The sequence below is a fragment of the Ruditapes philippinarum genome, unplaced genomic scaffold, assembly GCF_026571515.1.
Source record: "Ruditapes philippinarum isolate M1 unplaced genomic scaffold, ASM2657151v2 ctg4100_1_1_1_1, whole genome shotgun sequence".
NCBI lineage: Eukaryota > Metazoa > Mollusca > Bivalvia > Venerida > Veneridae > Ruditapes > Ruditapes philippinarum.
This window is the reverse complement of record NW_026857748.1, coordinates 130,447-146,015: the sequence shown is the minus strand read 5'-3', so window position 1 is coordinate 146,015 and position 15,569 is coordinate 130,447. Positions and strand designations below refer to the sequence as shown.

The 15,569-nt window shown below is 33.3% G+C and overlaps 1 protein-coding gene across 9 annotated transcripts in view; it reads left to right on the top strand.

Annotated features, from left to right (window-relative positions):
- Window positions 1-56: 56 nt before the first annotated feature.
- The window catches only part of LOC132750828 (uncharacterized), a 66,980-nt gene continuing 51,467 nt past the window's right edge, over window positions 57-15,569 (top strand). Inside the window, exons 1-4 of one of the 9 annotated variants that reach the window (XM_060740873.1) lie at window positions 57-340; window positions 2,953-3,021; window positions 12,733-12,897; window positions 14,745-14,792. In XM_060740873.1, coding sequence (XP_060596856.1) covers window positions 12,775-12,897; window positions 14,745-14,792 — 171 coding nt within the window. In that variant the 5' untranslated portion in view covers window positions 57-340; window positions 2,953-3,021; window positions 12,733-12,774. Of the gene's footprint in view, window positions 341-2,952; window positions 3,022-5,773; window positions 6,000-12,321; window positions 12,462-12,732; window positions 12,898-13,833; window positions 13,861-14,094; window positions 14,128-14,744; window positions 14,793-15,569 lie in introns of those variants that run through there. The other 8 variants (XM_060740872.1, XM_060740871.1, XM_060740876.1 and 5 more) reach the window with 8 other exon arrangements.

The window sequence follows — 15,569 nt, the reverse complement described above, 5'->3', positions numbered from 1 at the left end:
TACAAGCTTTATTTTCATTGGTCGAAAATTTAGCGTTCTTGGATACTGCAAAACTAACTGCGATATTTTAATCGATCATCATGATGACCATCACGTTTAGATAGGTCAATAATAGTTGCTTACTTTACATGAGTGGATAATGCATTAAGATTGATTTTACATTTACAGACCGGGCAAAACGGAACACGGAGCAAAACGGACCACGGAGCAAAAAGGAAGAATCTTAATGACGTCATCTATGATGACATCAGTAACGAGAAAAGTAAATATTGATACTGCCATTTATCTGTTTCAAGTGTTCGTGAAATGTGAATTTAGGTGATCCTTCACTTACTGCTATGTAAGTATATTTTACTTTTCTGTTAAGGAAGTAGCTCGCGTTTGCCATAGGCCAAGAACATTTTCAAGTTGCCGTCTATTCTCTGGTATTTTGATGTTTTTTATTGCCTCTATTTTACAAGTAGCCGGTTTTATATAATAATCCTGTTGATGTTAGTATGTGTCCAAAGAATGGGACTTCCTTGAACTAATTGTACGGCAATATGTGGTTACGTATACAGTACAGGCTTCATGGGCCCCATGTTGTGGTAACACCATAACAGCGTATTCACTTCATTTTTGTTTTCGGTCAGGAATTTTCAATGTGCGGTTGAATTATGTAACTAATATGCAATGTTACTACTACTAGATCTAGTATTTTATCTCTTTGTAGTCTCTCATCTCTATTAAGTCATTCATAAATATCTCTAGTCTTATATTTATCTAGTCTTGTATTTATCATGCAAATTATTTTGTCTACATGCTTTATTTACACATTTGTATTATTTTGTTGTTAATGCTCATTTGTTTGTGAATTTTTGCTGTTTATGTAATAGGGGTGGTTCGGCGCAATTTAAAATATAACTATCCGAGCCCCTGAGGGTCAAGTAAGTTCGGGATTATTAAATCATTTCAACAAACAGCTTTACAGTTATATCATTTATATATTCCAATCCATTCTTCAATTACTGTATGGTGGTTACATCAAGTTAAGGTACAAACCAACAACACTCTGAAATAAGTATATAACAATATGTAAATATAAAGTAAAATAAAGTAGAAACAATGCATTAATTATTATCATATCTTACATAATCAATTACATGTCTAGTGGCCAATTCAGTTCTTTAAACTCAGCAACAGTCCTTAAATATAATATCATAGCTTATGGAATTATACACACAATTAACATATTTTACCTTTTAAACAATACACAATACATCACACATGTAACTTACCATCTGAGGGATGAGTGTAGTACATCAATCTATAACCTAATACCTTCTCTTACTTTCACACCAGTGACTGTTAACTGCAAGGTTAAATATTAATAGTGAATAAAAGATGAAAGGTGATTTGATAGATACATGTCATTCTGAAACTCATACTTATTTACAAATTTCACAATCAATGGACTGAACCAAAATACAACAGAATCACAATAATGCAATTCTACATATTTACAATAAAGCATTTAGCAGCAGTCAGGATAAATACATACCAACTTAGGAAATAAAGAACTTGACCACAAACACTAATTCTTCTGACCTCTCTTTTACAACATAACAAAGACACAATGACTTTTTCCCACCAATAAGTCACATGACATAAAAATAACTTAAAACCAACGATCCGTGAACCAATCATTTGAATTCTTAGAATACTGACCAATATAAACATAAGCTAAAATCAGTTAAAACCAATAGAGTAGTCTCCCTTGAAAGGTATCAGACAAGACCGACGGATTTGTCTCCCTTTGCTAAATTATAAAATCCAACAGTAAAGCAAGAGTATTGTCCCTTGGACCTGATCCTAAAAATAAGACCCTGTTACATTTACAAAACTGATGCCCATATGGGCCTAGTTGAAAATAAAACTTAAACGTAACTCCGATTATACACAAGCTTGTCTAGGTTGAACTTTATTCCCTTTGAATTTGCTTGTTCAAGGGCTTTACGCAAGTTTGCGCCATGCTCTTCACGTGTCTTCCTATATAAAAATATCATCTATTATGGCTGTGAGACCCTGTAGGCATAGTCCTTCAAAAAAAAAATCATCTACTTTTTGCATGAATATGTCACTCGGTGCAGATATGCCATATGGGAGTCTCAGCCAACGGTATCTGCCGAACGCTGTGCTAAAAGTTTGGTGATCCAACTGGTATGCGTGTGTTATGTCAAATATGCTAAAATATTTTGCATCAGTCAGCCTTGATGTCACGTCATCAATAGTGCGTATTGGATGATGAGGTCGCCTTATAGCCTCATTTGTAGCTTTTTGATCAAGGCAAACCCTTAGTTTACCTGTCGTTGGTTTTACAACAATGACAAGGGGGTTTACCCAGTCCGTAGGTTCAGTGACCTTTGTCTTATGCCATCTTTTTCCATGTGCTGGAGTTTTGTAACATATCCCTTAAAGCTTCAGGCACTTATTACAGGAACAGCATCACTCTTAATTCACCTTGGATGAACCCTACACCTTGGAATAAGTTCCCATACTCTGACACGACCGTTTGTTTATGTAATTCTGTATTTGACCTGTCTATTGAATACGTGAGATTCATCAGGCCTAAGTTCACAGATGATTGCAAACTTAGCAGCGAGACTGTCGGTCTATCAACAACATATTAGCATAATGACTGGCTAGTCTTGTTGTTGTAGCTCAACTACAGATTTATTATTAATTTCTTATAATGGCGTAATGGTTAGAATATCAGCCGCGCTCCCAGTATCTATCTTAAATTTAACAGGAATATGAGAAGGACCGACATTAATTGGTTTACAAAGGCACGATCAGGAGTAGAAGATGAAGGGTTTACCATATCTATATATATGTAATAATCCTGTTTTCCGAATTGACACAATCACTATAGTTGTATCCAGAATATTTCACATTGTCAGTTTCTATTTCTAGATCGGCAAACACTTGCAAAATGATTTTGCTGTCCACATGAGTAACACCTGGACGTTTCGACCCTGGTCTGTGAGTATTTTGTCCACAGCGTTGAAATTTAAGTGGCTTTCTTCTACATGTATCTTTTTTTTGAGTGTAATGGTTAATTGTGTTGCTGTTGTTAAGGTTGTTGAAATGATTGTTTTTTATGCCCTTTAAGTTTTGGTTTTGTGTTGCTTTACTGCGTGTATATCATTAGCTGCTGTCATTGACTGAAGTTGTATCTGTGCATATCCATAGGCTTCTGCGATTTGAAAAGCATTTTCGAGTGTTAATCCCTCGCTTTTGTTGATCAACTTTTTACGCACTTTTCCAGAATTATTAGTCCCAAAAACAATTATGTCCCTAATCATTTCGTCTTTGTCTTTAAAGCTACAATTTGTGGCGCTTAATTGTAATCTTGTGATTAATGCATCGATACTGTCTGTGCCTTGCACTTCATTGCCAAATTTATACCTTGCGAATATTGGGTTTCAATGACGGCTGAACATGTGGTTTGATTTTATTATAGTAGCTATGTTACATGTAGATTTTCAGCATCGTCATCAGTGAAGGGTTCCCATGTCACGTGTATGTCTCTGCACTTGTAACCGACCCAGATCAACAAATAAGATATCTTTTCTGTCTTATTTTTGTTCTTCAGCGGTCCTGTGAACATCAGTTCAACATGCCTTTGTAGTTTGATTAATTGCGCGTCAAATCTTCCTGAACAATGGATCAAATTCCAAAGGCATGTTAAACTGATGTTCACAGACCCGCTGAAGAACAAAACTAAGAAAGAAAAAAAAATACAGTCTTAACCTTTGTGATATTGCACACTTTTATTGCTGAGCAATAAGCATGGAAGTGACTGATGCTAATTTTAAAATGATAAGCCTAAAGGTGAATTTAGGTTACATATGATGACATCACCGGATTTATATTGAGCAGATCTAATATTATTATTAAGACAACAGCAAGTTGAAAAAAGCAATGTTTGACCACCCGTTAAATTTTATCCATTTCGTGCAATATATAACAGAAATTATTTGTTGAAGAGGTTGGATTGATTTGTGATATCATTTTACACCGTTAATTACATAGCCGCATATCTTGTACGCTTGTTAGTCGGTAAATTGGGTAATTTCATTGTCATGTTACAGTCACGAGGTATAAAGCAATTACTTTACTATTTGATAAACATATCAGTTCCATAAAAATATGTATCGGTTCCTTCTTATCCATCCCAAAGTATACGGACTATTTTGTCCATTGTATAGGTTTATCGGTTCTAACTTGCTGGTGAATGAAAGTATAGAAACAGTCTCGTGTGGTGTTGGTACTTTTACCCTCGTGATCACAGGAGCAAGTCACTCTTAAATTAAGTCTTAATTCACCAGAGCACAGTTTAGCCATCACATCGTTTCTTGGCAGGTTGCCAAGCAGTTTACCAGTATTAGTGCCTTCACTTTCGCAAGGAACTGGTCACTTCTGTACATGCTGGAGCAGAAGTGTAATCTATAATCGTCATGTCGTATTTTCGCTCCGCCAGGTGCTAAGCGAAAACACGCAGAGTCATCGGCACCAAGCGAAAACACGACAAAGTGGCGACTTTGTCGTACTATGCGCCCACGGAGCGAAAGTATGACAAAGTAGTGACTGTGGTAATATATAAATGCATTGTGTTTTCGCATTGTGCCCCGCGGAGCAAAAGTACGACAAAATGTTGACTGTCGTATCGTGTTTTCTTTCGGCGCCATTTGGAGCGAAAATACGACATAGCGCAAATCGGCCACTATAAAGGTATAGTGCGAATGACCATAGAAAGGCTTCTCCATATCCCTCCAGAGGTGTGCACGTCGCGGATAAGGCACACGGCAGGTCAAGTCACCTTAAGTACCAGAGATGATTGGTTAACCTGTCGTGACTAACTATGGAGGGTTGGCGTTAACAAGGGTCGTTTTTGTTATCGCTAGTCGCAAAGCTGATGCCTTGGCAGTATTGTCGACTCCTTCACCACCACTGAACGAAGAACGGGCTACCAGAAGATTCAGCATGAAAAAGACGTCCCCGATGAGACTACCATAGTGGACCGGCAAGGATGCTACATTCTCGGACAAAATTATGATTAATTCCGGCGCCGAGTATAAATAAACTAAAAAAAAACAACAGACAAACAAACCATAGAAAGGATTTCATAATCAATCACTTTTTTCTCTTACAAAAAAAAAAAATACAGTATTTAAAAATACATTCGTTATAATGATTCCCAACGTAATTATATGGCCGTATATAAACGGTTATTTGCAATAAAATATGTATGCACATACATCCGATTATATAGGACCATATAACCAAACAAAAATGTGTATAACTGATAATAAAATATATATGTGGAAGTTTTTTGAATTGTTGTAAAATGCTGACATGGATATTGCTGTTTAAACAATAATTCAAAGGCTTTCATTGTTTTAACTTGAATATATAACTCGGTTGGATATGTATGCGTTGCATTTTTTTTTCAAAGGACGTAGTGCATTCACAAACTACTGCCATATGATTTTATTTGTTTTAGGTCACAAATAAACTCTTTTTTTTTTAAAGAAATAAATCAATCAATTGAAGTGTTATAAATATATACAGTAATGTAGTATTGTTTACAACACGTAACTATATTGAGATTAAATGCAAATGGACTTTTTGTTACGACTGATTAAGCACATTGTTAAAAGGTTTTAAATCTTTGGTCGATCCTGTTTCTTTTTCCATTGTTGATATAAACATGTCTAAACAAAGCTTCACGCAGATCGGTTATTCTTTAATTAGGGACATACACCGTGTTTAACGGGTACATCGACTATCGATCAAATAGAGCGACTGTTTCAAGTGATCTAACCGTATTTTTCAGATAACAGACTTATATTCATTTATTCACGTTCTGCTGTCTAGATAAAACGAAATAGTGTACAAGGAGTATTTGTGAAAACAGGTTTAAAATAGGAGATTTTATCATCCATAATTATTTACAGGTATATTTTGTATTTTAACTTTGATAGTGATTTTAAGTTATTGTCGTTATTGGTTAATCTACACCGAGTAAATGAGAATTATAGGTCTGTTTACAGTATATTTACATCGGCTCTACAGCTTCATGAATTAATGAAGATAAGAAAATCAACCAAATGAAAAGGGACATCCATTTATTTATCCTGCTGTTCGTCGATAGTCTACATCACAAATCATGAAATGTGTTTTCGGGTTACAGAAAAAAAAGAAGAAAAAAAGAAAATAAATAGTCGTGTGCAAATATAACGTTCTTGCCGCATAAATTATTTACGTATATTAACGATGTCACGAAATCATAGAATACATTGACTATAATAATTATTGTCTTTTGAAACGTTTTGAATTCTGATGATGACAAAAATAAATAAATAAATAAATAAATGTCACTAACATAACATAAAAGGGGATAGGAACAAGCTGCATGATTGATCTTTAATATGTCAGCATGTTTTAACTAAAGTAATGAGTTATACTCATTTTGGACTCTTGAACACTATATATTTATTTCTTTTCAAGAATGGTAAAACTATTTTAGACTTATGTAGAGTAAACGTGTTTCTATTTCAGTAAACACTGACCCGGATTAAAGTGGCGAAACTTAATTAATCCATTAAACTTCTTACTCCAAATATATCATGTTAATTCGTCGTTGAACGTCATTATATATTTGCACAATAGTTGATTTTAATATACACGCCTATTACATATACTGTTTCCGTAAATTTACATTAAGTGTGCTTCTGATGTGGATTGTTTAATGAACAGTGCTGTCGTCTAAATCTTTCATATCTTTTAAGTTAATATATTAAACATGACTGTATGGTGGCATATTTCTGCCACCAGATAACCACATAACTAACTAGTTAATTAAGAGGTAAACTAATTACGTAACTAGTTAACCTCTTAATTAACTAGTAAGTTAAGAGGTTAACTAGTTACGTAACAAGTTAACCTCTTAATATTAAGCTGGTAAAATAATAAAAGAATAGCAGTTTTAGGCACTAACATGCATTTATTTCCCGTTATGATCTTTTATTTATTGAAAAAATTAACTAGTTACGTAACTAGTTAACCACATAACTAACTAGTTAATTAAGAGGTTAGCTAGTTACGTAACTATTTAACCTCTTAATTAACTAGTTAGTTATATGATTATATGGTTGCAGAAATATGTCACCATAATTATGATTGTTAGTATGAATCAATATAATATATGTACACGTCTTGAATACCGACTGTTACGTCATAATGTCCCCTCAGCGCTTCCGTAGTACTCTACTCATAGGTCTTTAAGATATTTTTTGAAAGGGTCAGAATTGAATACTTTTTTTCTCTGATGAAGGAACGGCAATCATGTGTTTTAATTATCTGTTAAAAATGGGTTTCCAGCATGTTATATGTTTTATTACTTTAATCTGAAATATTTTGCCATAAAAGTAGCAAGACGTGAATAAAGTGGTACTACATCTTCCATACTAAATCACTTGAACTTTTCTAATGATAAAAAGGCCTCAGATAGTTCAGCATATAATGGTTTATGTTCATCATTTCAACTTGAAATAATAAGAAAGAGCTTTTTGATAAATAGAAATAAAAGCATTTTGCCATGAAATATTCACGCGTAGTAAAAACATGTTTATTATTCCCCATATTTCTATATTGAAACTTTAATCTTAGATGGAAACCATATTTACTAGTATTAAGGATATATTTCTCCATTTGCAGTACGTTTTTAGTATTTTTTCTTCTGACTTTATAAAGTTTGCTGTATTAATACTTACAACTGATATGGAAAAAAAAGAATATTGACAAAGGTAACTTTTTATCAGTAAGCCGACGGGAATATGCTAGTTCATGGGTATAGAGTTTATCAAGAAGTATTGAGGAATTGTACAAGTTTTAAGTCTGCATAAATATTTTATACAAATTGTGACAGGTAGTGATTAATTCCAAAGATAGGGTCGGTATGGGCTTTATAACTTATCATGCATTTACTGCACATTGTGTCTACAAATCTACAGCTAAAATATCTGTTTAGACTTAAAACCTACTGCAATATTTCTTAAGGAATGATATAATTATGTATATTTGTGATCTATAATGAAAGTCAAAGAGGTGATTGCAAAACTTTATGCCCAAACCGGAACTAACTTTCGAATTTTATTTGTTCCTTTATGACTAAAATCTGTTATTAAAAACGAAATGTTAGAAAAACAGGACATTCAATACTAGCATAATACAAGTTCATCAACCAGCAAAATACGTCCGTAAACTAATCGAGCGTTTTAAAGGAAAGTTGAAAACTATTTTTTCTACCTATAATGGTTATCAAATATGCGTCATAGTACATGATTAACCGTACACGATATATTGTTACTGGACACAAGATGACGCCTGATTACGGATTAGATTAATCTTAATAATATTAAACTTACCTGTCTGTGACACAACATTACTGTTTATTTTCTCTTGTAGTCAAAATGTTTTGGTAGGGTTTTACAACATAAAAGTTTACTTTACTTCAATATTTATCAAGTATTCAATAGGTACTTTATACGGTAGGTAATTTGATTTCTCAACTATTATATCTATGGGTTTTGACATGCGAATGACTTTTTTGATTCATAAATAAATATTTATAATGTGGTTGTGGAGTTGTGGCCAAAAGCATTTAACCTCGACATTAAGAATAAATTAACGCTGATTACTTCAAATGTTTTATATAACCAAGCTAGACAAATAAAAGCGGATTCAAAAATAAGAATTTCAACTACAAATTAAAGTTCCTTTTGCTAAATATACATTAAATATAACCAATACAGGGAACTTACAATTCAACAAAAGACTTCGATAATTTCAGCCGCGCCATGACTAAACCAACATAATGGGTTTGCGACCAGCATGGATCCAGACCAGCCTGCGCATCCGCGCAGTCTGATTAGGATCCATGCTGTTCGCTATCAGTTTCTCTACTTGTTATAGGGTTTGTAAGCGAACAGCATGGATCCTGATCAGACTGCGCGGATGCGCAGGCTGGTCTGGATCCATGCTGGTCGCAAACGCATTATGTTGGTTTTGTCGTGACACGGCTCATTTGTATATTACGCTTAAAATTAATCAAAATCGTAAACACATTAAGTCACTGTAACGATCAATAAGTCAGATTTAAACTTCTTAAATTTCAATCCAAAATACCTTTTTAGTGACCCTAAAGGTGACTACAAGGTAGAACTCAATTATCTATGTAGGCCCAAATTCACGGACCATTGTTGGCCGGTTTGTTATGTAATGTATCTGATGCCTGTTTAAATATAACCTTATCTATGATAAAATTCAAACAAAAAAAGATTGATTTTCACTGTTTTAAGTAGTTTTCATTTATGTTAAAGTGGTTGCATTATATAGAATTGAATATTTTAATGGAAATGTTTGTTAGAATACCAAGTTTAAATAGCAACACTTGTCGATAACTATATACATACTTACATGCAATCTCTTTGCTTTTTAGCTCGAATGCAGGCATCGGCGTCGCTGTCGGCGCCACTGTTACACTTAGGTTAAGCTTTTGCTTGCAAGTTAGTATCCCCAAACCTATTATGAAGGGAATTGGTTGAAACTTCACTCATTTATTTGAGAGAATACGAGGCCCATAACTTTATTATGGATTTTGACATAATTATGACTCTTTTGAACTTATAAGATTCTACATTTTTCAAACTCTTGTTTTACTATTAGTCGAGCATGCTGCCATACCAATAGCTATATAGGTAAAGGGCGGGCGTGCGAGCTTGCGCGCGTATGTATGTATGTATGTATATATGTATGATTACCAGAAGAAATGTCAATATATTTTTTCTCGTTGAACGTTCAGGCACAGTATCTTAGACATGTAAACACTGTTGTAGTGTTTTCATTTAAAATCATTGGTAACGTACATCAAGATAGACACTTGTTTTTTTACGATAGTCATTTAAATAATTAATCAGAAAATCTATCGAACACCACATTACCGTAGAAATTATTGCTACAGCTTCAAACAAAATCACTGTCAATAATTCCCTTTTTACCCTTCACATAAGGTCAACATTCATGTTAAGAAATACATATTTTGTTGAAAAATCTGTACATGCAGTAGTTTACAGTTAACGCCATTGGGATGGGTGGGGGCGTGCGATAGGTTTCATATCCACGCCTTCACAACGCCCACATTTAGCATATTGGTGTTTCGTCTTATATCGGGTGTGCGATTTCCGGTTCTATCAATCATTGCGCACACAAATTTCTTTTATTTCTTTCACATTTTCTTACAGGAAAATCGTAGTTCGACCAAGCTAGCTGTTAGGGCGTGTGTAGTTATTTTATGTCTTTTGAGAAACTAGTGTGAACATATCTCCGGCTTTAAGCTTCATTTTACATATATTTTTCATTTTACCCGTCAAATTAGACTTATTATGACTGCAGCTTTGGGTATAGTATCACGGTCATTTCTATACGTCAGTAAGATGGTTTCTTGATATCATAAATTAACGCATTTAATTAACAATCCTTTGTTGTATAATGTGTAAATGATCTTTAAATCTGTTGTTATGTTTCCAACAATTACTGATTTAAGGGGATGTTTCTCAATAAGATTCGCTATGATATGCCAGGCATGATCTTATAAACAAATACCAGTAAGTTTTATTGACTGCTAGTCAATTTGACCCTTCAACAAGCATTTTGACCCTGCGGCCTTCGTGGTCAGTTCAGTTCTATACTCATCAAAGCTCCGAACCGATGTTAAATAGCCAACAAACACTGCTAAGACTGATATTATTTCTTAAATGTCAGTTAGTATAAGGCTTAGATTTTTTCCTTTTTTCAAAGAGCACTCAAAATAAGCATTTTTGTAGTGATGCTATATGCATTAAAAGCAATGAGTTATTGTCTAAGCCTACATAGAAACATATTAAGCATGTTCGATTATTAAACAAAGAGATAGCAAGAGTAAATGTAATCCACAAAAAAAAATTGTTAAAAAGGTATTTGTACAAAAGTAATCCAATGTTGATATTTGATTGAAAGATGTTTGTCATTTAATTTTAACAGATTATCATGTTTTGATAAAAACAACTAATTTGATCTGATATATACATGTATATAAAATGACGGTGACATAAGATGATTTATTATCAACTGAATGCTTGCGAACACATTTTCTAAATGACAATCACAAATACAAACACTTTTTACGCAGTTAAATAAGAGGTACACCTGAAGCGCCAGGCGAACACATGGCGCACACCTGTAGCACTGTTACAGTATTTACTCTTTGATACTGGTACTTAATAAGGAGCTGTCAGTAATCAAAACAAGTATATTTTTTATCAATCATAGAGGTAAAATTATTTTGATATATAAAATCGAACTTTTTTAAATCTAGATGCACGCTGTTTTTAGCGAAATTTTTCATAGAGTTCATAATTTATTCTAATTAATACAAACGTTACACCAAACTATGATTATCTTTTTTTGAAAAAAAAAAATACATATAATTTTTTTAAGAAACCCATTGTTCTACGAACTTAAGAAGTAGTTTTGATAATTTCAAATATGTACCTAATCAATAAAGCAGAGTTCTCGTCTGTACCAGTACCATTAGAAACATATAGACATATATTTGAGCCGCGTCACGACAAAACCAACATAGTGGGTTTGCGACCAGCATGGATCCAGACCAGCCTGAGCCTCCGCGCAGTCTGATCAGGATCCATGCTGTTCGCTATCAGTTTCTCTACTTGTAATAGGGTTTGTAAGCGAACAGCAGATGCGCGGATGCGCAGGCTGGTCTTGATCCATGCTGGTCGCAAACGCATTACGTTGGTTTTGTCGTGACGCGGCTCATTTATATATCGAGAGGAAATGGGAAATCAGTCTTTTTCTTGCTGTATTTGTTATCGCATATAGATTAAAGTCGAGGTTTAGTCTTTCTGAATCATTTACCTGTTCCTTTTATAGCTAAAACATTCTGAGAAAAAGATCTGCTAGCTTAGTTTATAATTAATGTTGCTGAATACATTTCTTTAATATTAATGGATTATCAAGCGCTGCCAGATAAACGATACGCCAAAATACAGAGCTCGTGCGCCTCTTACACGCGCGAACTTTATTTATATCAGAAATATTTCAAAATTCGCCATATGAACTGATATGGCTTAAAGCATTTAAACACGTGATGTTAAAAGTTAAATCAATAACTAACAGTCAACCAACTGATAAGATTCAGGAATTATTCATGAAGGTGTCCAGTTAATAGTGTATTTTATAATACATAAGTTTGTCTAAGATAAAAACAGGGAACACTGTTAATGAATGCTAATGGAACTTTTAATGATTTTTCAAAACTTAAAGTACTATGAGGGATAATAGACTAAGAGTACTGTAAAGTATGTATAAAGTAATAAAACTTGTTTGTAAATTACTTCAATAAATAACAATGTGTACATTGTTGTATTTATATATATAATTTGGAATAGTGTCAGAAAATACGAATAGACTAACAACGAAATGACAGAGGGAATATAAGAAATGGTGATTGACTTATTGTGTATAGAGACTGATTTAATTAATATTTCACAAGAGCACATGTAATTTTCTTACTTTTATACCTCTGTTAAATAATGACTCCTATTTTAAATCATGTGTTGTTTTTTTCAGACGTATTGTAATGGCAGCGTGACACATAAACTCTAAACCAACATGGGAGCTGGAGCATCTAGCGGCGGTGGGACTGTGGTTCAATCCCGCCCAAGAACATCCCCTGCCACCGGTAAATCTGTGATGAATGGGACATCAAGTCAATCGGCACCCCCAAAGTCAGCAGTACGTGATATATTTTTTATCTTATTATGTTTCATGTGAAGTATGGCATTAAAAATAATATGTAAGGTAAAATTTGACATTTTATTCTCTTAGGTCTATATCTGTGACGAAAACAGCGTTTAAATCAGCGGGTCTCCATTATGATACAGCATTTTTACATAATGAAAATCAATTAACTAATTAAACACGAGTATTGATCGAAAAATAGTTCTACCGCATTTTTTTCTATAATTTGTAAATTACTGATTATGATTCATAAAGAATTAATCACGTATAAATAATCGCAATTATGGCTAAACAGTTTAGTTAACCTGTACGACGACTTTAAAACAATAAGTATAAAAAACCGACTGAAAGATAGCAGTATTTAGTTACATTGAGAAGTGTCAAACTTGATCATTCAAAAAAGAGAAATTCTACAATGTTTGCTTTCGCGTTGTCGGAGAGAATGTCGATCTACTGATCGCTTCATTTTAGATATAATACAGGGTCTGTAAGGCTAATCAGATAGCTGTTTCGGTTGAGCAAATATTTATTTAAAAACAAAAGAAAAAAGGACCGTTTAGTCAGTACTACAGAAATAGATATTTCACTTTTTTTTTAAATTATGGAAGGGTGTTAGGATATTAGATACAAATATATATTCATTTAGAAATATATCATAAGATTTTTTTGATGCATTTATCTTTATATATGTCGTTTTAAGTTTAGAAAAAATAATGCCTTGTAACAATTAAGAGGCATTTAATTTAGTTGATTTTTGTTTAAGTTTCTATTTTTTATCCATTATTAATAAATCATAAATTTGTGTATACGGAATACCTTGACTGGCCTCCTGCAGTGTTTACTTTTGTTCAGACATGTTATTTCGCTCACATTGTTATTGTTTCAAATTAGGGCTAATTAATCACAAATGAACAGTCTGTGAAAACAAGTTAATTTTGGACTAAAATGAGTGCTAGGGTAAGGTATATTATAAGTTGAATTTATTTGATAACTTTGATGCGTACCACAAACGATTGTGGATGTTTCTCATTTTTTATCATTTTTATTCTTTGCAATCGTTTGTGCGAATAGAATTTTTTTGAATAAAAAGTATAAATAGAAGCCGAAGCGTTTAGAAATATGTGCATATCTTTTTTACTTGCTAAAATGTTACATTTTCTTGAAATTGATTTACACATAATTTACCAACAGCTGAACGGCCTACGTAAGGAAAAAACAACAATGGTACGTAATGTATCTACGGCAGACCTATCGATCTCGATTTTTAAGATTTATATGTATTCTTGAGCTTAGATTGTATTCAGGGCACGGTGTGTTACATAATAATTATACATATAGATTGAATTAACTTAAAAACTATGTGACATTAACTTGGGAGTAGTTTGTTATTAACATAAGTAAAATAGCTATGTATCTGTATGCATGGAGTGAATGTTGAACCGAATAACACTAGATGTACTTGATACTTTCCTCACTTGAATCTGTCTATAATTCTTATACTAACTGTAATTTAAACGAAAGAACATAAAAAGTATGTGTCAAATGTCAAGTTTTCGACAATCTCATTAAAATCATATCCTAACTGTCGCTCCACTACCCTTTGCTAGTAGCGAAAGTAACGGAGCGAAAACGATGATCTGATTTTAATGAGATTGAGTTTTCGAAAATGCTATAAAAATGAAAATTTTATTCTTAAAATAAATATACTAAAGTAAAGTTTTATCGTTTATTCCTGTATAGTGAAACAGTGGCCTTGCCATTAAAAGTGTTGTTTCTTTATCAATATTGATTGAAATAAAAAAAAATCACTGTGTGTATATATATTTTTTAAATTAACGTAGGCTAATCAAAACATCGAACAGCGAGAAAAGCCCACGACTTCGTCGTCGGTAGGTCGATTGCTTCCTATCCACGCAGTGCGTCCGTCGGCAGCCAGCGTTGCACTATCTTCTAAATATCTTCTAAATGTTATCATAATAACTTTTCGAAAAAAAAAGCAATGCATGCTTTGTTCTTTTTAAATTCGTAAGAAAAATATGTGTTCCTAAGGTTTAGGCAGCATTTATAAAAATCATAGTGCCGGTGTTAGCCGACGGTGCACAGATCGTGTATAACTTTATATGGACCCCAGCATGTGTATTATTTGTAATCCCTCATTGTATTTTTGTTATGTAGTTGTACCCGCCGTATTTAACAGTATTTTTGTTTGAATGGTATTGGCATGCTTATTTTGTATGTCCGGGTTGCTTATACGTCTTATGTAACCTGAGTTTATGAAAGATTAAAAGAACACATTTGTGAAAAGTGATTACAGCAAACGCTGTGTATACAAGCATTATTTAAATGCTATTTATCATTCGGTCATTGTTAAGATGTTTAAAAAGTTCCCTCTTCCCCTTTCTCCTCATTCAGTTAATTCGTTCATGGTAAATAGTTAAAATTTAACAGATGTATATTTACATAGTCAAACCAGGAAGAAGTCGACGACCAGGATAACTTCCATGGTGCAATTCTAAATCGGTATAAGAGTGGACAACAACAAAAAGTGATTTGTATTTTCTGGGATAGCTTTCAATTGATGTTAGAATATGTTCTAGTCATAGGTCATTTATGTTTATTTTAGATATTACACATGTAAACAACACACTGATTATAATATAGGATGA